At 53.4% G+C, this 26263-nt stretch overlaps 1 protein-coding gene across 2 annotated transcripts in view; it reads left to right on the top strand.

Moving 5' to 3' along the window:
- ARHGAP26 (Rho GTPase activating protein 26) overlaps window positions 1-26263 on the top strand; it is a 130131-nt gene that overhangs the window by 51118 nt on the left and 52750 nt on the right. For both annotated transcript variants that reach the window (XM_065643968.1, XM_065643969.1), the window contains exons 12-17: window positions 4833-4869; window positions 11115-11180; window positions 11740-11814; window positions 18905-18992; window positions 20101-20159; window positions 21034-21139. In XM_065643968.1, coding sequence (XP_065500040.1) covers window positions 4833-4869; window positions 11115-11180; window positions 11740-11814; window positions 18905-18992; window positions 20101-20159; window positions 21034-21139 — 431 coding nt within the window. The remainder of the gene's footprint in view (window positions 1-4832; window positions 4870-11114; window positions 11181-11739; window positions 11815-18904; window positions 18993-20100; window positions 20160-21033; window positions 21140-26263) is intronic.

Raw genomic sequence — 26263 nt, 5'->3', positions numbered from 1 at the left:
AAAAGATACGATTTGATTTTGTTTGGGATATTTGGCCATGAATTTAGAAAACTAAATTCAAGGCATAGAGGTCTGCAAATTTCCTACTAGGTTAATATATATTTTTTCTATACACGTCGCTTCTGAAACTTCCTGGTAAAGATATTTTGGCTCTGAAGATACAATCAAATGGGAGTAATTAGTGAGAGTGTGATGTTAAAGTGATTGCAGTGCTGCAGGGCTGGGATTTGTCTCCAAGTTTAGTCACTAGCCCCAGTCTTGTGAGTTTTAGAACTGAGCCGGTTCCCACATGCGGTGCGTGGGACACGGGCCCTTCACCTCCCAGCAAATGCTTTCTTCTCTCTAATTTCCTACCCTGTGTAAGTGACTAATACTGAAAAGCGAAAGGAGCTTTTTACTTCATGAGAAGCTGTCTGGGTTTAGGTCTGTTTTCTCCAGAGCGTGTTAACAACAGGAAAACTGTGTGTGTGTGCATCTACAAATACACGTATTTGAAGGTATTTTATGTCCTGGTGATGTTCGTGCCCGCAGAGCTGCCTGCCGGGCCCCAGCAAACCCCTCGGCGCTGCCGTTCGGTGCCGGCACCTGCGGTGCAGCCGTCCCCGCGCCCTGGCACACGTGTCACAGCCCCGTCCCCAGCAGCAAACCTCAGCGCAGGGACTGTGCACGGACACGCCGGAGAGACGGGCTTGGGATGGGGGAAAATCTACCTGCCTTTCTCTTCTCTTGGCAGTTACTTGCAAGAGGTCTCTGGGGGAGGGCGATGAGGCTGGTGAGGGGCTGGAGCACAAGGGTGATGGGGGCGGCTGAGGGAGCTGGGGGTTCAGCTGGAGAACAGGAGCTGAGGGGAGACCTTCTGATCTCTGACCTGCCTGAAAGGAGCTTGGAGCCAGGGGGGTCGGGCTCTGCTCCCCAGGAACAAGCGCCAGGAGCAGAGGAAACGGCCTCAAGTTGCGCCAGGGGAGGCTGAGGTTGGATCTGGGGAACAATTTCTTCCCCAAAGGGCTGTGGGGCATTGGAACAGGCTGCCCAGGGCAGTGCTGGAGTCACCGTCCCTGGAGGGGCCGGACAGACGGACATGAGGTTCTCAGGACATGGGGCAGTGCCAGGGCTGGGGAACGGTTGGACTCGATGATCTTGAGGGTCTTTTCCAACCAAAATGACTCTGATCCTCTAAGGCCATGTGCTCCATTCTGGCGCCCATCTCTCCCGACACTTCTCCCAGGACCCAGGTCGCGGTGCCATGCATCTGTCCCGGGAGCGCTGCTGGTCAGTGTGGCTTCACAGCTGCTGCTGGAACACCAGCTCTGCACAGAGACTTGCGAAGATCCTTGTTGTCTGAACAGAGATCAAGCAACCTGATAGCTATCGGGGTTACTGGAGGCCTCCCCAGCCTTGCCGAGTTCTTCCATATGCTGAGTTTTTCTGGTCTGGACTGGGTTGCTGAGCTTGTTCACCCAAATCAGGCAGCTCAGGGAGCACCAGGGAGCGTCCCTTGGCAGAAGTGATTTGGTTTATCATTTTCTATGGTGCTGTAAAGGTGAATTGACAGTATAACGGTGAGGTAGAGTTATGAGGAGGGTGGTGCAGGTGAAATGTATGCTGCTGTCTGAACAGTCTGTAACTTTATTTTTGTCAGTAATCAATGGAGACTTGGGTATAATGAATAGCAACAACCTCGTTAAAATTCAATGCCCTTTCACAGGGAAGAAGGTTGGTCCGTCAGCCGACTGACTTGCTGATGAGACTTAATCTTAAAATGCATCCTTGTGCTTTAAGCTGCATATATTCAAGGCTACTTTGGAAAGAGTGGAATATTAATATCCATCCATCCTGGGCAGGAAGGACCTTGGCCGTACCCAGACCCGGTCTGGCCGCACACAGGGCACGTTTCTGACCGCGGGGCAGGTGATGGTGCAGGAGGAGCCTCACCCTTGGACCTCTGACACAGCAGACTTTTCTCCTGACTTGGAAACTATCTCTTATCCTAAAAAAATCTCTCTCTTCAAAAGTATAGGAAAAGTATTTCTTTTTAAAGGATTTCTTTTTAAAAGTAATGTTTTTCTTAGAAATGGAAATGGTGTTACAGAATGGTGGTTCGTTAAAACCGTGACGTGATAGAGTGGTGTTAATGGATTAATACACTGACAATGGATAAAAGGGTTGTCCTTAATAAGACAGAGGTAGGATGACAGTATCTCCTTGTTTTATGGTTGCATAGTTGACCTCTGTCTGAAATTTCCTTTTCACTGCATGCATATTTGCAATTAATGGCATAAGCATATTGTGTTTCCTTGTCCGTCCTTTTCTCTTTTTTTTTAAAGAACAGCCTCTGATGATTAACAACCTCTCTATTGTTTCGTGTAACCAAACTAGAAGAGCAAATATGCACATTTTTCCCTGTAGCAATGTGCTCTGTGCCATAACTTGAGCTGCATGGCTGGTCCGGTGGGCCTGGGCAGCAGAGGACACCGTGGGGACAAGGACAGCAGGCAGCAAACCTGTGCCAGGAGCATGGCGGGTGCAAGTGATGTTAACCTGCGTGGTATATGTCGTTAACATTGATGGTATATAGCGTTAACCTTTATGGTACATGGTGTTCAGCTGTGTGCCTGGGGTGAGCCTGGCGGAGCACAGGGACTGACTGCGTGGGAACCAGGAGTGAGAGTGACCTCAATGCTGGGACTGAGGTTGGAGAGAGAAACTTCTTTAGAGAAAGCCGAATTCACGGCCAGGGCTACCAGACAGCACCACTGCCGGAGGAGCCCGCTCTTGGTTTCCTTCCCTCTTTTAATGTATTTTATTTTCTTGATATAAAGACTGTTCCTGGAGGAAAACTCACTTGCTGATTACAGCTGTTTTTGCTGCTGAATCATCCCCCAGTTTCCAGATGTGGGATGATAGATTTTCTCTGGCAAACAAAAATCTCTGCTTTGTCTTGCATTGCGCCGCAGGGTGCCCTGGGTGGGGGGGAAGGTGCTCCTGGGGAAACGCTCCAGGAAGGGTGGGAATTAGCACTGAGGGGATGGTCTGTGCCCAAACCCCCACTTTTGGGCTGCACCTCTAGATGTGTGCTGCTCTGAACGTGTCCGGGGTGTCGGAGCTGATGCGAGCCCTCCGGCTGCGGCCTTGCGGCAGGTGGCACCGAGGGACAGCTCTCCCTCCATTAAAGATCAACCTGCAGCAGGCAAATGAACAGCTTAATTTCATTCTTTAAGGCTCTGCTCCCTCGGTCAGCTCACATGCAGCTGGCGTGCGGGGCGAGAGCTGCTCGTGTCCCCTTTGTCACTGCAGAGGTGTCTGTGGAGCTTCGGTGGCTTCTCCACGGGGCTGGCGCCGTGGCCGTGGCGGGAGAGCACAGGGACAGCCTGTGTTTCGGTGTCCTCCAAGGCAGGCAGGTGTTTAAGTGGCCTAATGGTGACGTGCTATGTGACACAGCCTTGTCATGGGCGTGGTGTGTTGGTTGGGTTTTTTTTCGGTATGAGGGCCGGTGTTGGGGTTCCCGGGGTGAGCACTGTGGCCAGGTTGGCCATGGTCACCGCTCCCTTGGGGACATCATACTCGCCGCGTCCCGACCTCTGCTGGGGCTCTCTGGGGAAATCCCGGCAGCAGGGACCCGGAGCACACAGACCCTTGCACCCAAGGGCAGCTTCTGCATCTCCGTCCTGAGCGTTAATATCATCGATTGGGAGCCCGCGGTGGGCAGGTTGGGAAACGCCTGTCTGGTTGCAGCTCAGAGCCTCCCCCTCCCTGCGGCTGTGTCGCCGTTGCCGCCCCGCGTTGCTATCAACATCGCCTTCGGAAACTCGCCTTCCCCGCTCGCTATTTCTGGAGGCAGCACGTGGTGACACGGTGGCTGGAAGGGGCTCCGGTACCGTTCCCGGCGCTGTTCGCGGGCAGGAGGGTGTTTGCGCCGCCGGCCGGTGACCAGCTCCGCGGCCCCTCGCCCTGCGCAGCGGGGCTGCCGCGCTGGGCCCGGCCTGCGCTGCCCACGGCGCGCCGGTCGGGGTTTCTGTTGGGGCTCTGCGCTGGAGAAGCCTTCTTGGTTTTTAAACATTTTACTCTGAACTTCAGAAATACGACCTGTGTGAAGGCTGATCTTCTTACAGCCACCGTTTTCATTACACTGCGCTTTCGAGTTGTCCTCAAACTGTGATTAAAACCTTCTGCTGTAGTTTTTCCCCTTTTTATTGTATCTACTGAAACTTCACTTTAATCTACAGTAGCCAAGCTGTAGCAGTGACTGGGACAAGAGGAAGAGCCCCGGTGTTTGGGAACAGGAGGGTCTGGGACGCAGCCCCAGCCACGGGTGCGTCGCCTCCTCCTTTGTTTCAGGGCCCCTCTAAAGTAGCGACGTTTCTTTTCCTCTTTGCCCAACTCTCTGTCAGGCTGTAGGTACCTGTGGGTGAGGGGGGTCCCTGCTCCTTGCCTGGGTGGTCCCTTCCAGGTGTTACTGTGACGCCCGTGAGATGTCGATGGAATCGTCTGCTTTGCTCTAAGTTAATATCCTTTGTGTGCATCTTTGAGAAGAGCACAGAGGAGAGGAATGCCTACCTTTATTTCATTTAAAAGCCCCTTTTGTTTCAGTTTTTACTTAGTCCATCCCATTCATGTTCTCGTGTTTTAAGAACTATCCTCATTGTTATCTTAATGCGACTTCAAAGCCGTGGCAACCTGATGTTTTGAATGTGGAAGGCTGTGGTGGCCTGTGCTGCTGGGGGAGGTCAAGGCAGGTCCTCCCGACAGCCGTCACCAGTCGGGGTGACACCAGCCGTGCCGGCTGTCCCTTCCCAGCTGGAGTCTTCACAAGACTTTCTTCTTGTGTTTTCCAGGTCTACAACTCGAACAAGGACAACCAAAGCGAAGGCAGTAAGTATTGATTTTCAGGCAGAGCCCTGGGTGTGCCGTGGTGCGCAGACCTCGGCGCTCGGCGGGACAGGCTGAGCGGCCGGCGGTGGTGACACCAGCCTGGGACGGGGGTGCGGGGTGATGGGGCTCGGCGTGGGGACGGCAGGGTGGCCCTGGGGACAGCTGCATCCAGCACCCAGCAGGGAGGTGGTGCAGAAACCTGATGGTGGGACTTGGGGCCATGGGGAGTGGTGCCAGGCGGTTCCCTCCACACTTCAGGGTGCGTCCCGTCCTGTCCCCATGTCCCCAGACTGGGCAGTGGCACAGGGGGTGCTGGTGTGTCCCTGGACTGGCTCCTGTCGCTCATCAGAGCCAACGGGTGCAGGGGACATCTTGGACAAACCAGCTCTCCTTCCTGAACCAGAATATGGAGGATGAATGTGCCTTTTCCAAAGGGAATTGGAGCAAAAATATGAAGAGTACGAAGTTCCCACCTAATCAGGATTCTCAACAAGAGCCCCTAAAAAAAAAAGCTGGTTTTATTGTAGTTCAGGCAATCAAAGACTTGAGTCGAGCAAGCACTTGTTTTTCCTCCTAGAGGAGCAGTTGCACCTGGTCCTGGCTCTTATGTCCTGTGTTTCAAAGCCCTTAATTGAGCCATCTCCCAGTAGGTTTGAATTGCCATAATTGCAATACTCAAAACTCTGATCCTTTCCCTCCTTCCCCCAAAGCCATTGGTCACGTGGGAGCCCAGCCTGGGCTGATGGTTAGTAGTTCATTTTTATGCTGCCTCGGACAGGGCGTTTTCATCTTGAGTAGAAGCATTTTGCTTACAATAATAGGTATAATTTGCAGATAATGTTCCTTGCACCTGTTTTCAGCCCTTGCACAAAACAGACTCTCCCTCCTCTCTGCTCTCTCTGACGTAGCTTCTCCCTTTCCTGTTGTGCTCCATGTTGGCAGCTGCACATCCATCTCATGCCGTACGTATTCCTCTTGGCTTTGTGCCACCCAGATGATCCTCAGGGTTAAATCCTGTGCCTCATGCTTGTGAAGGACAGTATGGCGAATGCCCCAGCTGGATATGAAGTCTGTGTAGAACAGCTCCGTCTTTGCTCCATTTTACGGAAGGGTAAAACGAGATTTTTGAGACGCAGGACTTGCTCAACTCTGTCCTAGCCTGGCCACGACCTGTTACTGCTCTGTGTTCTCTGCACACAGCTGCTGGCTCTGCCAGGACAGTATGTGGTGATTTGGCTCGAGAAATGTGTTAAAATAATCATTTTCTAAACTTTGAGGGGTGATGCAAAAGCAGGGAAAACATGAGGGCTGGGGGTGGGAGGAGAGACTGGTGAAGCAATTGGTGAAGTAATTACTGCTTCTGAAAGAAGCTCTTGTCAAACTGCGACCTTCCCATCTTACGTGCTGTCAGCCAGAAATCCTCGTGGGGCCGTGACGTACGCCAGAAGAGTCATCCTGCAAAGGAACGGTGGCTCTTTGGAGGTGGCCAGAGCTCAAGTGAAGGGTGTCCATGGCTTTCCCGGGGTTACTGGCTTTGTCTGATCCCGGTCTGCAGCTGCCAAGCTTGCAGCGCATCCCAGGTCTGGGCTCCTAAATGCCTCTTCGGGCTTTTTCTGCGCGGGGTCCATGCACTGGTCTGGCCTCTCTGAAGCAGCTCAGCATTTGGCAAAGTGCAGCGAGACCTTGACAAAGGCACCAAATGCCGCAATTCTCCCTGTGCGTCTTCACCAGCCAAGCATGAAGCCGGGGGTTAATCAGCCAAGGGGTCTTTGGCAGTGTTTATCTTTTAGCACCTCTTCCATTTTGACGGTCTGTGCTAAAAATGAGGACAATCGTCCTTTTCTGCTCTGCAGACCCTCCTCCCCGCACTGGGACCCTTGGACCCTCCGGTGGCAATTATTGTCACAGCGGCCTCTGCCTGGGGCTGCCGCTGGCGTGTTCGGACATCTGACTCGTTCAGCCCTCTTTAAACCCGTGTCTGCAGTGAGCTGCTTGCCTCACCAGCTCTACCCAAAATCAATTTTTAGGCCAGCTTTTTGCCACGCAGCCCTCGATACCGAAGTTTCCTATAAGGGCTGGAAATGAGTGCGATGGTTCAGTGGGGTCCGGATGCAAGTTCTGGCGCAGCCCCACTGACTCGCAGTGCTAGAGCAAGAGCTGTGTTTTGTCCACTCTCTCATTTTACAGAGCTTTTGGGTTTTACGCCCTGCTGTGTGGCCAGATGGCCATCGGCCTACGGGATGATTTGTCTTAATCTTCTTTGGGAGCCGGGAGGACGCCGTGTGTGGGGGTCAGGGAGCTGCGGGAGCCAGATGAGTTTAGCTGCACCAGTTTGCAAGCCAGGAGGACTTGCCCTGCTCTGTGGAAACATCCTCCAGGCCATTTGTGCTTATTGCATGGGAAAGCACAGAAGTCATTTCCCCTCGCCACCATTTCCCTCTCTTTTCTCCATATCCACTTGGTTCCCTGTTAGTTCAGGACACTGTCCAAAGCTGTCTTTAGTTTCATAAGCTCTTCGCAGACCTCGAGTCCCTTGGCTGTCCCATCTGCTGGTGCACTTGTCTGGTGGCCTGGCCCTCCCCAGCAATCTCCATTTCCCAGTTTTGGCAGCTCCCTGGTAGTTTGAGGCTTGAAGTAAGGCTTGAGAACTCATCTCTCTCTGCTTCTTGGTTTCTCCCTTTCTCTGTTGCTCTTAATTCCAGAAAGTTTTTGAAAGAGTTTGTAACAGTCATGATTGTGGCGCTTCATTACCTGGCGCAGGAATGTGTGGTGGGTGTGCAGAAGTGCTGAGTCTGACCTTGCGCTGCCACGACCGATGCTCACACAGCTGGAGTCAGCAAGGTTGCCTGAGGCTGAACAGAGCTGATTGAGTCTTCTAACCCCTTTGCCGATGCTCTGATATGCCATATCAGCGTAAAGTAAAGGAATTAATGGATTAAATAAAAATAATCTGCTAGGCAAAAATAGAACAGGATGAGACCAGCTCAGTGGCACTAAAGATATGATGCTACATGAAGGTCCGATAGGTGTGTGTGTGTGCAGCAGCTGTAGTATAACTGATGTCTATCACCTTGGCTGATTTTATGTATTTCTCTGCTACATTACAGTGTGAATGCTGCATCTCAGTTGTACATGGAGTATCTTGGCCTGGAGCTGTTTCTTGTCTTTCCCTGGGGAGCGAGAGCCTCACGGAGCGGGAAGAGCAGGAGGCAGGGCTGTGGGCTTGGCCCCTGCTACACGTTGAGGTTGCATCTGGGGAACAATTTCTTCCCCAAAGGGCTGTGGGGCATTGGAACAGGCTGCCCAGGGCAGTGCTGGAGTCACCATCCCTGGAGGGGCTGGACAGACGGACATGAGGTTCTCAGGACATGGGGCAGTGCCAGGGTTGGCTTAACAGTTGGACTTGATGAGCTTGAGAGTCTCTTCCCACCAAAATGATTCTGTGAAAGGGGAAATCAAGCTTTTACAATGCTCATTAAAAGTTAAATTTAAGGATGGATACAGGCACTTTGAATATTTAATCAGATATTATTTCTGGATGTAACTACTGCAAATAAATCCCCGACCTTTCCTGATCCAGAGCTCAGCAACGAGTGGAAAAGCTGCTTCATCTCCCTGGGAGGCTTATGCTGGGTCAGTTCCAGCAGAGGGACCGCTCCACTGCCGAGCGCTGCGGAGGGCGCAGCCGGCCCCGCGTCGCTGCTGGGCTCTGCGGGGACAGGGCCCGGCTTGGCGGTGTCCTCTGCGCGAGCTCAAACGTGCGAGGGACTGAGGGAAAACTGCTGCTTTACGGAGTGGGTTGGCACCTAAAGTGCATGGCAGAGAGCCTGCAATGGTGATGGGTGTTGGACAACACCGTGCAGAGATGGTGAAAGATCAGGGTTTCTTGCTTCTCGGGTACCCTCGTGCTTGTGTTTGTCAGTGATCGGTGGTGTGGTTGGCTGCGCCCCGTTGGTTGATGGCACGTTGATTTTATGCTGCATCTGTGCTTGGGGAGCGGTTGGGAGCGGTGCGGGGAGCTCTCCAGGTGCCACGTGAAGGGTCCTGGAGCTTCTGGATATTCTCACATCTTATGGCACAGGCATCCTGCAACTTGTGTGCTTGTGTTGGCTCAGCACCTCAGTATGCTTGCCCAGAAAAATATAATAGAGCTGTTTGAGTGCTTCAGTGTTTCAGGTTCTCGTGCCATCCATCACACAAGAACCACCACCAGCAGAGAACTCAAACCAAGCCAGTAGTCGGGACAGGGACTGCACCACGCGAGCCACAGGCAGCCAGTGAGCTGGCAGCTCGTCGGCACCAGCAGTGAATCTGTGTTTAAATAAGTGATGTGAACAGGGGGAATGGAAAGGAGTAAAACTGCACGTGCCTTGCTGTGAGGACGCTGCCAGCCCCAGGCTCTGATCCCTCCCTGCTGTGTTCTTGATAAAATGCAGTTTTGTGCCTCTTGCGACATGGCATTCCCTCAAGTCTGTGCAGATGTGAAGTACTCTGCTTTTAAGCTAACGCTTTGCCTTTTCTACATTCTGGAATTCGACATCCTAAGCCACACAGCCCTGCCGTATGCAGCTGTGCTGATGGTCCCCGTCAGCTGCTGCTGGGAAAACCCCGCACCTTCTGCACAGCGGCCGGCGAGCGGAGCTGGTTGGTAGCTCTGGTGATGCTTGGTCCCCCGGTGATGCTCAGCCCCTGCTGGTGCTCCTCCCATCTCCGAGTCCATGCTGCTGTGGGCTGGCAGCAGGGGCAGGTGCATCCCCCCGGCTCGAGGGCCGGCAGCGGAGGTTTGGCTTGGGGCGGGTGGCTGCGTGTCCTGCCTCTGTCCCTGCCCAGGATGCTTACCCCAGCCCTGCAGCCCAGGGAACCCTTCTCTGTGTGGCTTCTGCCATGCGAAGGGTTTCCCAAACCTTTACGTAGGGAGGAAGTAATTGTCCTTAACAAATAGCTGTCTGCAGATGGTGTTCTCCACACAGTGGCAGAAAGCTGACTAGGGGATGAATTCTTCCAGCAGATATTTGGATCTGTGTATTAGTAATTCCTTGAAATTAAATGTGAAAACCTGCAATGGCACGAGTTAATTGAGTTTTACATTCCATTAACTCGAATGTTTTAGATCTTACTCTCAGGCAGAGTCAGCTGCCTTCAGGATATCCTAATTTGTGCCAAATAAATATTTAATTTGTGCTAATAAAAGAAGGGGCCGTTCTTGAACAGTGCACATCTGCATAGAGCGAGGGTAAATGGGATGTATGTACAGTGTTTGTGAGACAGTATTGTCTGGCCAGGGGCAGGAGTGTCTGCCTCCGGTGCGGTGCGGGCAGGGAGCAGGCAGGGAGCAGGCACTGGGGGGTCTGGGGTTGGTGTGGGCTGGTGCCCCAGGGACAGGTCCCTTCCCGCTGGGCACAGGAAATGCTTCAAACAGAGATTTGACCTAAAACTCGTTCCCATCTCCCATTCCCTATTGCTCTTCCCCCACCACAGGCCACCAGCTCTGTCCTCTTTGTGTTCTGTTTTTACCTCCATGCTTTCACCTTTCTTTTGATTTCTTTACTCATTTTCTTTCACAGTTGCTGCTCACAGCTATTTCCTGCTTCTCTCTTCCGCCAGTTTCTTTTCCAGTTCTCCTTTTCCCATCAGGGCCCCCGCGCTGCCCCAGGCAAAGCCTTGGGGGTCAGTCCCGTACCCCGCTACGGCTCGTGGAGATGGTCTCGAGATGAAGGCATCACTCCAGCACATTGACAGCCGGGTCAGCTGGGTGGGGAGCTGGAAGGATTTGTAGGAATTACCTGGGACTCATCGAGCAAGCTGTGTCGTGTGCCATTTTCAAGGATTTGTTGAGTCATATATGATTCCCCTTTCTTCCAAGCAACCTGTTGGCAGAGGCAAAGGTCTCTTTGGGTTACCTGGCCTTCATCCTAAATGAATGTTTTGACCAACTGCAGACGTAAATCTCTGGCATAGCCCGGGGCTCTGCTGCTCGGCGGGCGTGGGAGGTGCCTCTTCAGAGGGATGCGGGGGCTGAAATGAGGGATTAGTGTTCTGTGCTCGCCCGGGGTACACCTGGTACGAGCTACTGTACTCACGCCTTTCCGCTGTGATCACCTAATTCATCTTCTCCTCTGTCCTCCCCCCTGGTTCGCGCAGCGTTGCTGTGAGTGTCAGCAGCGGCTGCGGGATGAGCGTTGTGCTCAGCAGGAAGCCGCCCCTCTGCTCCGTGTTTATCACGTCTCTCTCCTCTTCCTTTTCAGCTGCCCAGTTGGATAATATCGGCTTCAGCATTATCAAGAAATGCATACACGCTGTTGAAACAAGAGGTAGAGCAGTTCACCAGATGGTCTTGTTTTGGGGGATGGCCTCGCAGCTGTTGGTAGCAGAGCAGTAGCTTACCTGCTCTTTTCATGAACAAAAATGATTCATTAGCCCTCAAAGACCTACATCAGATAAACCCTGTAATAAGCTCAGGCCTTTGCTGAGACGTGTGTGTGTGCCCTGAGCCCGGGGTCAGCAGGGGTTTAGCAGACACCAGGGGCAGAGTTAGGAAATAATGCCCCGGACATGCAAAGGGGGAAGGGACGGAGCTGGGGTGGTCATCGAGCATCCATTCGTGCGGTGCCGCTGCAAAGCATTTCCTCTCGTGCGGGACAGCAAACGCATCTGTGTTTCAGTCCTTGCCCTGAATCTCTTGCATAGCCTATTTATATACAGACAGGCTATCTTGTTAGCATCTGGGTGACGCCAAAACCAAATTTTACCCTCTTCTATAATTTTGTATGAAGTTGGTGAGAGGGTTTAATTATTTTTGCTATTAGAGGAGCCAAAGAAGTGTTAGTAGATCTTTTGACATTCTGCTAATAAGCTCTCTATTTTTCCTAGGGATCAATGAGCAAGGGCTGTACCGAATCGTTGGAGTAAACTCCAGAGTTCAAAAGCTGTTGAGTATATTAATGGGTGAGTATCTCCTCTTTTGTTGAAGGCAAGTAGATTGTGCTGCTTTGAAGTCTTGCCAGCCAAGAACAGAGGCTCCTGTCGGGTCCCTAATCGTGGTGAATGTGCTCTTAGGGCCACGTGCTGGTAGAGGCCGGGAGGTCCTGGGCACCGCGGGCAGGTTGCTAAGGTAGGACTCACGGAGGACATTGCTTCAAAAGGGCTTCTGGTGCAGTCACTGGTGTCCTGCTCACATGCGCTACAAATTTTGGCAGCCTTCCCAAATGCGAACTAAAATCTTCAAAGAAATCGCTGAAAGGTTTTGTTTTTAATCTCGTACCTGCCACGTTGTTCCAGGAATATTTGAAATTATTTTCTCTTGTGTGTTGCATGCTGCCTGTGGCTCGTCTTACCTTCCCCTTGGACCTTCTTGTGCTTGTTTTAACACGGTCTTGGCCAGATGTTTCAAGCATGCGTTTCCCTCCCGCCCGAGGCATCGGGTCCTGCGGTTCCGGGGGATCGGGAGGAAAGGAGCCGTTGGGTCACCCCACGGCAGAGCTTGCTGTTGGTGTTGTGGAGCTGTTTGAGCGCTGGCCCTGAGGTGCAGCCATCCTGCCGCTGCCCAGCAGCCCTCAGAAACCTCTGCCCACCCCTCAGATGATATGATGGCAAGAGAGAAGCTGCGGTGTTTGCTACGAGTGCCGCTGTGCTCTGAACTGGCGTACCCATGGGCCGCATCTGAGCAACGTGCAGGAGCAGCAGCTCTGTTGATGTTCCTGGGGCAGGTCTGGGACCGCTATGGCTGACTTCTGGAGCGGTTCCTTGGTGGTGGCGTTGGGTTTCCATCACCCATAGCCCTGTGTTGGCTCACACTTGTTGGTCTGTATTTGAGCATCTGTAGCCTGACTTCCAGCCCAGCTTCTGTGTCAGCTCTAGCCCATGCTTGACCCGAACGGACATGCGGGCTGTTCCCCTTTTTGGTCTTTTTCCTGCCTTCCCAGGCCTTGGTCCCTCCAGCAGAACCTCCCCTGCTCCCCGTGCCCTTGTCTGTGGCCCAGGCTGGTGCTGAGGTTGGCTGTGTGTGACCCAACCATTTCATCCCCTGAACTAGCAGGTGGAATTTCCGTCCCCCAGCTGCAGCCTTGTGGGAATCTGTCTGTCCAGGCGTGTGTGAGATAGACGTTGGAAGAACCGTTTTGAGAACGCACACCCTTGGGCAGGAGTGGCAGCAGCTGCGCTCTGCCAGTCCCAGCTCATCCTTCTCAGACTTGGCAAAACCACATACGAAATAGGTGTAATAATGAGGAAACAAATGCTTAATAATTTGTTAGCACCCTTGTGAATGTGTTTGCTACTCTTGTGGGGAAATGAGTGACATTTGTGGTCTTCTTCCTCTTCCCATTCCCTTTTTATCGTTCTTTTGTGATGTGACTTCCTTCTCCTTGCCTTCACAAAATGCCAGTGCTCCTTTCTCCGTGTATTTCTCCTTGCAAAAAGTTTTAATCTGTTCTGTTTCACTTTCAACATCTTTCCTTCTCCTCTTCCAACTCCCCCTTCTTTTCCCACCATTAAGATGTTCACTGAGCAAAGCCCATGGTGGCTGTTAGAGTTGTCAGTGTTAACCTATGCAAAATTGATAATCCAGGAATAATTAGGAAACAGAAGGGTAGGGCTGTAAATCAGAGGCTGACACAAGGGGACCTCTCTGCACCAGTGTTGGGCTGGCATTTGGAAAGTTTGCTGCAGTCACAAGAGCTGGTGGCTGACTCTTTCTCTTTTATTAGCAGAAGTTTGGCACAGGTTCTGAGGCATGTGAGTATGTCCTGCTAGCCACCCGAGTCCCGCAGATAAGCCAAGGCTGTGTCATGGCACACACATTTGGCACTGTTGCGTTAGAGCATCGGTTAAAGAGCATTGCTACCCACCAATAAAAATAGGCTGGGAACCGGGTGCCCCACGGTGCAGCACGTCTGAGGTGCCAGGTCCTGTGCCGATGCTCTCCGTGCCGATGCTCTCCGTGCCGATGCTCTCCGTGCCGATGGGCATCACCTCGCGGGCTGGCAGAGCGATGGACCCTGTTTTCTTCTCGCGAGGGCGGCCTCGGGCTGTGTCAGTCCAGGTCGAGGTGACGGGGCTGTGACAGATGGCAAACTTGCTGGGTTTGAGAGTTCTCCGGAGCTGGGAGGGACTCGGAGTTTTGGACACCATCCAGGATCCATTATCTCCTCCGCGACTGAAGCCACTCAGCTGTCGACCTCGTGTCTCATAATGCAGTGATATATTGTCAGTGGTTTTTCTTTATCCTGGCAACGTCTTCATTAGTTGCTGGTGCTGGAAGCCCCGGCAGAGGCGAGTGCGTGCCGGGGTCCCGCTTGGGCAGCCGGTGGGTGCTGGAAGCGGAACCCTTTGGGGATCTCCTGTGCCATCAATCACTGGGATGCTTTGCAAACCCAGGACTTGGTATCTTTCTCTAACTCACAGGTGATTAAATCATGTTCGATCCCAGTGTTCAGGCTGTCTGTGCAGTCAGTGTCAAAGGGACATGCGACCATTGTCAAAACCCCTGTTCTCGGCTCTGCTGTCCTGTGGCAGCAGCACCGCTCCGCTCCAACACTGGTGTTTGGATCCAACCCTCGTGAACACAGGAGCCAAGTTGCACTTACAACTTCAGGCTGCCCTTATATTTAGAAATAAATGTGGGCAGCGCTACTGACTCACAGTTTAAATGGCAAAAAGATCAAGTTTCCCCGAGCGGTGGCTGGTGTCGGTGACACTGCTGGGAACCCTTTGGCACGAGCGGGAGGTCGGCTCTGCGTTTGGCCGAGCACGGACCAGCAGCCGGGCCGGTGCAGGGCTTGGCTTGGGCAGAACAGCCTGTCTTTGCCTAAGCCGGGCTGGAGCGGGGAGGGTGCCGGTGCCCCCCGCCGGGCTCATGGGAGGCAGGTCACCCGTGGCAGAGCAAGCTGCCTTTCCCAGCCTTCACCATCACCACGCACCATCAAAATGAGGACAGAACCCAACAAATAAAGAAAGTTTTATCAGTTAGAGCTCCCATTAAGTGATTATTGTGGAAGCGTGTGTGCCCAGGATGGTGGTGGTGCCAGCAGATCCGCCGCTAGAGCTCAGCACTAAGATGGGTGGAGGGTCACAGCGTCTGATCTGCTCTTTTCTCCTTCCCCATGTGAGCTGCAAGGGCTGGGGAGTGGGGTCTCCTGCAGCCCCTTGCTGCTGGGACTTGTGCCCTGGGGCTATTCTGGAGATCTCTGGAGCCCGGGCAGGGGTGAGTATTTCGGCTGGGTGCTGAGGTGGTGCTCGGGCAGTTCCCCTTGCCCTGGAGAAATGAGTGAGGAATCGAAACCAGCTGTCTTGGGGCAGCAGCTTTCTCCATCCTCAGGAAGGAGATGGGGAGGTTCCTTGGAAAGGGCTTTGGCGGTGGCCATGCGGGACGGGCTGTGCAGCCGGTGGGGACGGCTGCCTCGGGGGCCGTCCCTGGCATCACACATGGGTGTCCTGCTGCGGTTCCGTCACAGCTGTGAGTTTGGGGGTGTCCGGTCAGCCTGGGCGTCCCCCCGCCCTCCATGGCGCCGTGCCACGGCCAGCCCTGCCCCACGGCCCCCGTCCTGCCACCCGGGCTCTGCAGGGACCCACACACGGAGATGAACGGGGTCCCCGTCCCCTCCGCTGCTGCTGCTCTGTGCCTCCAGGAACAAAACGACGCAGCAGAACGGATTTTTTGGGAATGGGAATGGATTCCTCCCACCCCTGAATTTCTATGTAGATCTTTTTTAAAAGCACATTCTGATTTCTTCTTGATTTAGATCAGGAGCACTAGAGCTCCCTTTTCTTTCCTCAAATATCCCCTGTATGAGGCTGGAAGTGATAATCCCCTTTGGTCTCACAGCCCAGGAGAGCCGGAAATCACTGTCCTGTGTGGCATTTGTGACCACACAGAACGAGCGAATGGGATGGGGTGATGCGGTGGCAGCCGGCGGTGTCACGGGTGAGCAAAGCGCCTTCTCCAGTGCCTGCTGGAACAAAAAGCTTGGGGAAGTTAATTTTCCACTCCTTTTCCCCTCACCCTTTCACTTCAGCCTTTTCCATATGTGCTAAGAGACATGAGACTGGTAATTTGCAGCCATAAGCAACTGGAGGGTTAATAGTGAGTTTGGCGTGTGGGTGCTTTTACGCGCCCTGTTTCCCAGTTCCGCCAGTTCCTGTGGGAACGTGTCCTGGTGGGAGGCAGGGGCTCGCTGCGGTGCCGGCTGCTGCCGTCGCTGCCTGGGGAGACGCAGGCTGCATCTGGACCTGCCGAGCTAACTTTCTGCAGACTCGTGAATTTGAAGGTCAAGGGGAACTGATTATCAGCTCTGAGCCTTTTCATGAGACCGACTGTAGAATTTTGTCTAGTGTTTCATGAATCTGGATGGGCTTCTGAAAAGGCATCCAGTCTCGAGCTGTTTGTTCAACTTCAGTGAAGGTCTTGCTATTAAAAAGTTTTGGTTTTAGAAAGTTGGGGGTTTTTTTGGTTTTCGTTTATTTTTGTGGGGGAGGTTTACTATGCCAAGCTTACCTGTAATCTATTAAAATTGCCTCCTTAAAAAGGTAGTGCAATCGGAAGTTGCCTTGGCGTTGCTGAGAAAGGATGGTGTTCATTTGTGTGGTTACTGAGAGTGATCTTTGTGTGAAAATGTCTTAAATGTTTACTTTTTCAAGTGCTCCTCTTAATGTTTTTCTTTTTTTTAATTAAACCCTTTGCCCTTAGGGAAAGCCTAACTGTTACTCAGTGCATTATTTTAATTAGTTTTTAAATTACCCTATGCTTACCTATTGCTTTAAAATTCACAAGCGCATTATACGTGTCTGTGAAAAGACAAACACCCGCTGAGCTGAATCGGTGGGACCAGATGGCGTCGGCAGCTGGATCTGGCGTCAGGCTTGGCCGCGGTGGCAGCGGGTGCTCTGCGCCGGCTCCGGCTCCGCGGGGACGCTTGGCACTGCCACGGCGCTGGCCGGACCCGCAGCCGCGTCCCCCGGGGTCCCCGCGGAGCTTTCCCAGGGGTTTCGCTGGGAGCAGCATCTGCGTTGTACTTCCAGATCCTGCTCGGTGCGGCCGAAGCCTTTAGCTCCGTTCGCGCTCTGGAGCTGCTGAGAGATGCCAGGGCCGAGTTAGCAAAGAGTGTTCATGAAACAGCATCCAAACAGGAGAGAAGCAAGGCACTTATGCCTGTGAACAGGGCACGTTTGTGCCCATCTGCTCCCTCCCGCAGCCACGACCCACACGGTTCTTCTCACGTCTGCCCCAAGCAGCCGCTGGCGTTAGTCTTGGTGTCGGTGCCTCGGTGCCGTGCATGAGGTATCCATGGCCAGGCCACTTAATGCCGATCTGGTGGTGGCTTTTGGGTCGACTGGCTGTAATTGTCAGAAAAGATTAAAACCAAAAAATAGATGTCACCTGCGTTGGTGTCTGCAGGGGCGGGAGCGCAGGCGGCAGCGGTCACCGAGGAGGTCCTGCAGAGGTGGGGGCGCCCAAGATGGGTCTGGTCGCTGCTTCCTGACGCTCTTTTATTGTCAAAGCGTTAAGGTGTTTTTGCAGAAATCACTAAAAATAGCGCCTTATTGATCTCGGTACGGAACTTTGTGCAAACAAGCCTGGCTCCCGGGCCTGCGCTGGTGGTTTGCAGGGAGCAGCAGAAAGCTGCAGAGCCTGGTTTGCAGGCGGATGGTTCGAATCTGCCTTGGGAAGGGACGGGCTGCTCGTCCAGAGCCTCCTGTTTACATCATCCAGAACAGCTGTGCCATTTTTTTCATTTCTTTAAAGGAGTTTTTAAAAGGAAAGATAGGAGGGGAAAAAATGCAGAAAGGAAGGGAAGGCCCCAGAGGAGATGGAGAAAACTATGCTGCAGTATTCAGCAACAAAAACAGAGGCGCTTCGGAGGCTCCAGTATTTGAACGTAAAAGCAGGGGTACTTGGGGGGCCCTGTGGCTCCAGACGCTGCCATTGCGCAGAGCTGGAAACCGAAGGGTCGGAGGGCAGCTCTGCGGTTCGGTGCCATGAAGCCCCGGGAGGAGCTGGGGTGCAGGGTACGGGCTGGCGGTGCCGGGTGCAGAACCCCCCGGCACGAGCACTGAGAGCGCGGGGCTGGCGCACGGGCGGTGACGAGTCGGGGTCCGGATTTCCCCGGGCACGCTGGCGTCGCGGCTGCGCGGTGCTGGGGTGGAAGCGCGGTGTGATGCAGACGTGCTGGGCTGATCCTGAGCCGCTCGTGCCGAACCACAGCCAGGCCAGCCGCTCTCCTGGGCGGCTGCTGATGCCGATGGCTGGGAGGGCTGGCTGAGCCCGCGCGTGGCACCACGCTGGTGGGACCTCGCTGCCCCGGGGTGGCAGTTTGGCCAGTGTTCCAGGAGCCATCCCGCCGCCCGGCCCTGGGAGAGCGTCCTGCGGCTTCAGGATGCTCCGACCCACGAGGTAACAGGAGCTTTCCTGTCCCAGCGTCAGGCTGGAGGATGGTGCTTGGTGGCACGTTCACAGAGCGGTGAGCTGAGCGAGGGTCCCTGTGCCAGGCACTGCACCCTCCACAGCAGGTTGGGCCATCTCCAGGGCCTCTTCCCCACCTCGGGTGGCAAAACAAGCCACCTCCTGTCCCCCTGCACAGCCGGGCAGGGCTCCTGCCTCTGCCGCCCCACCTGTCCTGCCCCAGAGGCTGAGCCACCGCTGCTGCCGTCGCTCCTGCTCACTCTGCTGGGTCCTGGGGGTCTCCGTTCGTCTGCATCCATGTCGTGGCTGTGCCCTGTCTGTCCCCACCCTCGCTGAACACCACTGTCTCCTGCACCCTGTGTAGTGTCACGCTTCAATGTCACGGGAACTGCCCATCGCATTGCTCGTGATTAATGTTTTTCTTTTTCTTGTCCTGTGCAAGTGAGTGTGGCTCATCTCATGTAATGAACTGCTTCCCTGCAGAAGTGTCGGTTGGGGATCGGCTTGTGGCACCGGGCTGGGGATCAGCAGATAAAATGAGATGCGACCGTCTTCCCACACAGCTGAACTGGTGAGCTGGTATGAGCTGCTATTATCTTCGCTTTCCTTCACTTTTTTCTTTTTTGTCTTTTTCCTTAGATCCCAAAACAGCCACAGAAACAGAGACAGAGATCTGTGCGGAGTGGGAGATAAAGACCATTACCAGTGCACTGAAAACCTACCTGAGGTAAGGGAGAAAAGCCTCATCTGTTGTGGGGCGTCAGGGTGGATTCACGAATGGTCTGGGGCATTACCACCTGGTATTGCAGATCCTTAACAACAGCGCTTCAATAAATGAAGAAACTGCTCTTCAAGGATTTATTCTGGCTTCTCCCTCGACCCCCCAGCATGTTTGAGTAGGGCTCAGGGAATACAATCAGCTCTCTGAAAGATGCTGATCATACAAAGATGTTTTTAAAAGCTCATTCTTGGGTACCCTGCTGTGATTTAAGCTTTTCCCCTAAGCTTTTCACCATGGGCTTCCACCTAACGAGCGTGTGGCAGAGGTGAGCTCGGCTCCTCCGAGGGCTGTGGCTGTAGTGCTTTTTCAGAACCAGGTGCTGAGCTTTATCGTACTGATAATTTCTGGATGCAAGTTAATGCCATTATCATCGTGGGTTATCTTCCCAGCGGGTTGCTTTGTTGGCAGCAGTCAGCATCTTGTTATCCACAACATGCTTCTACCTGTCGCGACTGCAGCTTCTTGCTCGCTGTTGCTGTTCTGCATGTTGGGTTTTATTTGAGAGAGAGGGAGAAAAGCTAAATCCAATTAGGATGATAAGTATAATTAGCTTGGTGGATCTCAGCCTAGAAAATCACAAAACACTACATAATTTTGCATGATTGGCAAGCTTTGCTCCAGACTTTGAACTGTTTGCAGAATGTCAGCAGCTCCAAGATATCCCATGGAAGGGATATGGAAGTGGGAGGAGGGAATTGAGAATTTAATGGGAGCGGTGGTTGTTAAAGTTTTATGAGTAGGCTTGTTTCTATTTTAAATTTATTTTTGAACTTACTGGGAAATCATGGGCTCACTAAAGTACTGAAACTCTGTGTTACTGAAGGAATTCTAAAATTAAAAATTAATTTAGTGTGGGGTGGAAAAGGGAGAAAGAATAAATCGAAGGTACTTCAATAGATCCTGTTCCTTCTGATGGGGGGAATTAATTAGAGTTGCTATTGCTTAATTCTGTACTTTTAAAAATGGAGCTGAACTTATGGTAAGGGCAAAGCTTGGTTTCTGTGGATTGTGTTACTCAGATGTCTTTTGTGCGTGTTACCTTTTCATCTTCCAGAATGCTCCCGGGGCCGCTCATGATGTACCAGTTTCAAAGGAGCTTCATCAAAGCAGCAAGTGAGTTTGTTGATGTTTATGGCACCGGTCTGAAAGGGGAGCGTAATTTGGAAGTAACCGAGCACAACCTCTGCCCTGCTGCTTCCCACCAACCTCCTTCTTTCTTAAGTCTGAGAAAGCAGAATGAGAACGGGGAGACGAGGGGCGTGTTGTTCTTTGGGACTCAGCGGATGAAAAGGAAGCGCAGATGGTGCAGGAGGAGCTCAGGGCTGGGGCTGGCGCTGCTGCTGCCACCGTTCTCTCTGATTTTGACCATCGCCTGCCCAAGCGAGGGAGGCCGTTGTTCAAACACGGCCTGCGGTGTTTGGTGTGATCAGCTGTGGCTCAGGTGTCTGTGCCACGTTCCTTCGGCCGCCCTGGCAGGTTTGCTGTGCAGGGGCAGCTGTGCAGCCAGGGCACCCGTGGCTGGGCCCAGGGGGTCTTGTTGTCTGCGGCCACATCCGTGGTGGCTTCTTGAGTGGCTCCTGATTAGGCTGTCAGGTCATGTCACCTGGGCACCCGACCAGCCTGTCGAGGAGCAGCCGCTGAGCATGTCCTGCCGGTGCTTGGGGTCACATCGGATGGGAACGGACTGAGCTTCCCCTTGCTGAAGTCAGAGAAACGCTGTCACAACTGGCTCTTGGCACGGCTGGCGTCTGCTCTCAGCTCACTGCTTCAGCCCCTTGGTTTCTTCCTTTTGGAAACAACTGGTTGGAGCTGCTGGCAGCAGAAGTGCTGCGGAGGGTCTGTGCAGTGTGCTGGGGGTAGGCTGGGGCAGGGAGCGGGAGCCTTGGGTCCCTGAGATGTCTGTTGGTGTTAGTGTTCAAGCCTGCATGTCTCTTCCTATAATAACTCCCCTGATGCAGAAATAAATAATCTCTTATTTCCACCGCAGAACTGGAGAATCAGGAGTCGAGGGTGTCAGAGATCCACAGCCTCGTTCATCGGCTCCCGGAGAAAAACAGGCAGATGCTGCACTTGCTCATGAACCACTTGGCAAAGTACGTTTGTGACTGATATGTTTTTGTCTCCTTTTTCCACTTCTTCTGAAAGTTAATAGTGGTAGAAAAGTTTCCCTGTGTGTGTGCAGTGTTGAGTCATATCTGGTTGGTGAATAACTGGAAACCTGGGTGTGAGTGAAACGAGGGCTGGCAGACGGAGCGGGGCAGGAGGGACGGGGGCACCTTCCCCGCTGTCCCCCCGTCCCCGCTGCCCGCCCCGCCACTGCCCCCCGTCCCGGCCCCGAGGCAGCAGGAGGGTCCCAGTTGCTGCTGGGAACATGGTCCAGCTTTTAATGGTGTGGTAATGGGGTTTGCCTGCCCCGGAGGCAGAGCGGAGGTTAAGCTCCTCGCTGGGTTTCAGATCAAGCCTAGTATTAAAGGCCTAAAAGCTATTTCTTGGCTACAATGGAAGATGACTCTCAGGCATATTTTCTGCCTTTATGCAACCTGATTAATCAGTACTTCTTGGTCACCTTGAAACTTTTCAAGGGCAAAGGAATTGAATTTTTTTGCTTTCAGTGATAGAGCTGACCTATAATTTCCCATATTCTTCCTGCTCCTGCAGGTTACCATGGAAACCTTTGATTAGTGTTTAAGAAATGAAAGCATCCTGGGTGTTTGTGGCAGGCTCGGGGCTGCGGGGTCATACCTGCCCTCGCTGTTCACACCAGCGCTGCGTGAGCAGGAGGGATCAGGCAGGACTTGGAAACCTGGGGAATGAGTTAATCGGCAGAACCGTTTGGAAGAAGGGCTGGGAGGACTTGAAGTTATCTGTTTAAGAGAAAAAATAACAAGTGATACTTGAAATAGGCTTAAAAATGACTCCAGATGCTTTCTTATGACACATGCCTGTATCTGTTCCATGGACTCCCTGGCAAGGCTGTTAAAAAACCAAAGAGCTGGTTTAGATCTCTGTTTCAAAACCTTCTGCATTTACAGGCTCAAGCCAAGGGCCAGGCGGTTCCAGGTACTCCTATCAGCCAAATATGTGCAAAGAATCTCATAACTGCTTAAGTGCTTTTCATTTAAAGGAAAACCCGGTGGTGTTTGAGTGAGAGATGTGGAGAGGGGAGGTGGATAATACAATGGGTTTCATGCTGCTTTAGTAGGGAAGGAAGTAAAACAAAACACAAACAATGAGCGTAGTGGTGCGTGCTATATTGGGAAGAGAAACAGCTCATAGCGGTTATTTAATGGGAAAAAAATTATCTCGGAGAAAGGCAGGAAGCTGAGGAGCGAGCGCCTGCCCTGCTGAGCTGCCTCCCCGGGGCTGTTCGGGGGATCCCGGCTGCGGGGGCCGGGGGAACGGCCGGTCCTGGGCTCCCCGGCATCCCCCGGTGGGTCCTGCAGCCCCGGCAGCTCTGCTGCTCCAACCAGCGCTGCGGCTCGGCCGGAGGAGCCTGTGAAGGTCCCTTCCAACCCAAACTGTTCTATGATTCTATGACCACGAAGCCGGGTTAAAGACGTTGTGGTGGGGACAGAGCTTTACATCTGCAGCAGATGTTTGCAGGGAGGGAGGTGGTGGCAGAAGGGCCGGGGCCCGGCTGCCCCCGGTGAGCTGTGCGGGGGATGCTCTGCGCTGGGTTTGGGTGCTGCCCCGTCGCTGCGGGGGGAGCCGGGACCCGGGCACCCGTCCCCGAACCAAAGGGCCCTTCCTGGCCCTGCCGTGCTGCGCTGCGCTCCTCGCAGGGGATTGCCTCATCTGCCTTTTTTTTTTTTTTAAGTTTTATATATAAATAATCAAGATTTGGATTTTTATCAGATGAGCTAAAAATTTTTTCTCACAGTATTACTGTGGAAATCTGTTATGCTAAAAGCAGAAAATCTATACCAGTCAAATAGGGAATGACAGTCTGTCCCACGTTGTTTTGTATCTCCAGTTCTTTTGGTTTGTGTTTGTTCTTGCTTACTGAAATGGGACTCAGGGCTCCTGGTGTGGTGCGGGGCTGAGGTTAATAACAGCAATAAAACCATGCTAACACAGCTGATACATTAAAAAATGGCAATTAACACAAATATCAGCTGGGATAAGTGCCTGGGAGGGGCTGGGTGGTGCCCTCCCGTGCAGCCGGGAGAGTCGCTGTGGGGCTGGGGGCTCCCCACAATCCACCGTGGGGCCAGGGGGGTTCCCGGGGACGTCCCCACACCGGGGGACAGGGGCTGGGGGCGGGGGGAGAACAGACCCTGGGGACAGGCATGGGCAGGGCCGAGGGAGGGGAGCGTATAAATAGACATTGAATTTGATTTCTGCACCTTGCTGTATCTCTGAGCCTATTTGCGCTGCCTCCTATCTCGTGTTCAGGAGTCCAGGCAATCATCCGCTGTGAAATACCGAGTGTGAGCAATCCCTGTCCGCCCTCCTTCATCAGGAGCGTAATGCTGTGCATTTCCTCCTCTGCAGACCCCAGTTCCAGTGAAACTCGCTATTATGATATTATTCTTTGACCCATGGGTAGGTGAAACCTTTAATTTCCCTTCTTGGGACATGTTCACGTTGTCAGGAGTCCTGTGATAAACCCAGTCATGATTTACTGTTCCCGAAAGAGGAGATCTCTTTGTTCTGGTGTTTTTCCCAGCGGATCTCTGCAGGAAAGCCTGAACACCCCAGTCCGGGCCATCCCAGTAAGTGCCGTGCCTGCAGCTGCTGGTCCCGCCAGCAGGCGCGTCTGAGGATGCCGCAGCTCAGGTTAGGGAGACTCTGGGTGATCTTAGAAATCGCCTGGTTTCTTCTGTCTCAGGCCAGAACATCCCGTGTCTTTTGAAGAAGCGCAAGGCAAACCCAGCACAGGTCTCCTGTTTCTTGTGGCTGCTCAGTTACCAGAGTCACTGTTGCTTAGTCAGTTGGACCCTCAGAGCTTTTGGTATTTGAAGGGATGGCTCAAGAGAGTGCTTCTCACCCCCCCCTTTAAAATTCAGACACTTTCTCCAAAGCTTCCCGAAGAACTGACGCCAGGAGACGTGGCGAGCTTGCTGCATGGCACTGGCCCTCGCCCCGTGGGCTCCCGCTCCCCCGGGTCCCTTCTCCAGCATCAGTTTTTGGCAGCCCGTGCCCACCCTTCCCTGCGCCCGTCAGGCTGGAGCTCCGCACGGCTCTGGGCTCCTCACACTGTCTTCAGGGCTTTCTTTCTATTTATTCTGGGAATTTTCCCCGGCTGTTTCTAGCTGGGAAGGGAGGAAAGCGATCCTTGCTGATGCTGTCCCACAGCACATCACCTAGCAACGTGCTGCTCGCGTGCTTCTGGGTTGTTTTGCTGCAGGTATCTCCTTCTGGCCCAGCACCTATCTCCAGGAATGCCTATGCTGTAGTTTCAAATGCTTTGTTATCAATAGAATGTGCCGGCTCTGATTAAACCCATGGTTTTTTTCCCTGCCAAATGAGTTAAAGCAGTTCAGAGCAGAGGTGCGCAGTGCTGCAGGTGGCTGCGCCGATGGTGCTGCTGGGAGTGGAGCTGGTTGCAGAAAATTGCCATTTTTGTTAGTGGAGCTGCAATATCCTCCCTGTCTTTTTCTTCCCTTTTAATGTGCCTCCTCATTAAGTAGTAAATAATTTATAGGTGTAGAGCAGGAGGATTTTGCTCTGATTATCTTTCAGGCATTCGGGAATTATTTTTTTGCATGGACATAATTTGACATCTGAGCCTTGCTTTGCTCTTGCAGCAGTGAGATCCAGGTTCTCTGATACAGATGGTGCCGTGTGGGGCTCCCGAGCCCTCCCATGGCCCTGCATCGCTCCCTGCATCGCTCCCTGCATCGCTCCCTGCATCGCTCCCTGCATCGCTCCCTGCATCGCTCCCTGCATCGCTGCGGCTGCTCCCTGCATCCCCCTGGCCCGAGGAGGAGCAGGGCTGTCCCTGCCTGTGTGTCCACTCCTCTCCTGGCAAAAGGTCAAAACAATTAAGGAGGCTGCAGAAGAAAAGTGTGTACGTGTATTTAGCAGAATTAATTATCTTTAATCGTTCACAGCTGCGGCCTGGCCAGCAGTGACTAGTTCCCTTTGTTTTTGCTGTGGTGGTGTTTTCTAGTTTACGTGTTTTAACCAACATGATGATGATTGCTATCTCTAGCACAAATTGTTCTCCACTTATCAGTGCGGATGGTTTCCATGGGCTTTGCAGGGCGGCTGCTATCAGCCACAGCCCAGAGATCCAGCAAAACCCCCCGCTGTGTGACAGCCCGTGGGACAGGGCAGGGGTGGACACGGAGCAAGGCGCGTTTGGGACTACGCTCTGCAGCATGAACGGTTGTTGGCAAAGAAGAAGAAGAAAAAACCCTCCAGGTCTTCTGCCTAAAAATACAACCCCGCACTTGTTTTACTTCGCATAGGGCAGTCCTGTCCCTGGCAGCCCTGGGTCGTGCTGCCCGTGCCGAGCCCCGCGGGAGCCATGGTCCCCGGCAGCGGCGCGGTGCTGGCCCTGCCACCCGCGGTGCTGGCCCTGCCTCCCGCGGCGCTGGCCCTGCTATCCGCGGCGCTGGCCCTGCCTCCCGCGGTGCTGGCCCTGCCACCCGCGGTGCTCGGCAGCTTCTTCAGGAAACCCACCGAGGCACCTGTGCAGCACCAGGGGCGGCTGCTTCCCCAGAAATCTGCTTTTCCTTGGGTTGTTTTCCCTGTTTTCTCCCAAAGGTGCAGCCGGTGAGGAGGCTGACGCCTCTTGGCACAGCAGGTCTGATTTCATCCCCGTGGCAGCTGTTTATGCTGCTGTCTGGTAACTATTCATTTGCTTGATTTATGTATTACTTCCAGTAAGTCATTCTTGTCCAGGACGTTCTGGAAATTTCCACTAGCCGCTGAGGCCTCTGAGATGCACTTCTCTCTTATGCTCCTCGCCTGATTTGGCTGCCAAAAGCAAATAGTGAGCGAGCTCCCCTGACCTCCCCGGGCTGGCCAGCGATCCTCCCGCGCTGCTGCCCGCTCGCCGTGCTTCGGAAAGGACGGGGTTTTTTTGCCTGGCACCTGTTTCTGATCCCTTTGGGTCATGGCACTGCTGGGTCCTGGGTGAATCCCCAGCAGTTCGAGTGACCCAAAGGACCTGGGTGCTCCCGTGGGCAGCACAAGGCTTGTCACGCAGGAGGTGACTCCTCGTAGGCACGTTCTGCCTTGCGGGAGCTGCAGAATCCTTCCCGGGG

The sequence above is a fragment of the Caloenas nicobarica genome, chromosome 13, assembly GCF_036013445.1.
Source record: "Caloenas nicobarica isolate bCalNic1 chromosome 13, bCalNic1.hap1, whole genome shotgun sequence".
Taxonomy (NCBI): domain Eukaryota; kingdom Metazoa; phylum Chordata; class Aves; order Columbiformes; family Columbidae; genus Caloenas; species Caloenas nicobarica.
The sequence above is the reverse complement of the archived record's forward strand: the minus strand, read 5'-3'. Positions and strand labels throughout refer to the sequence as shown.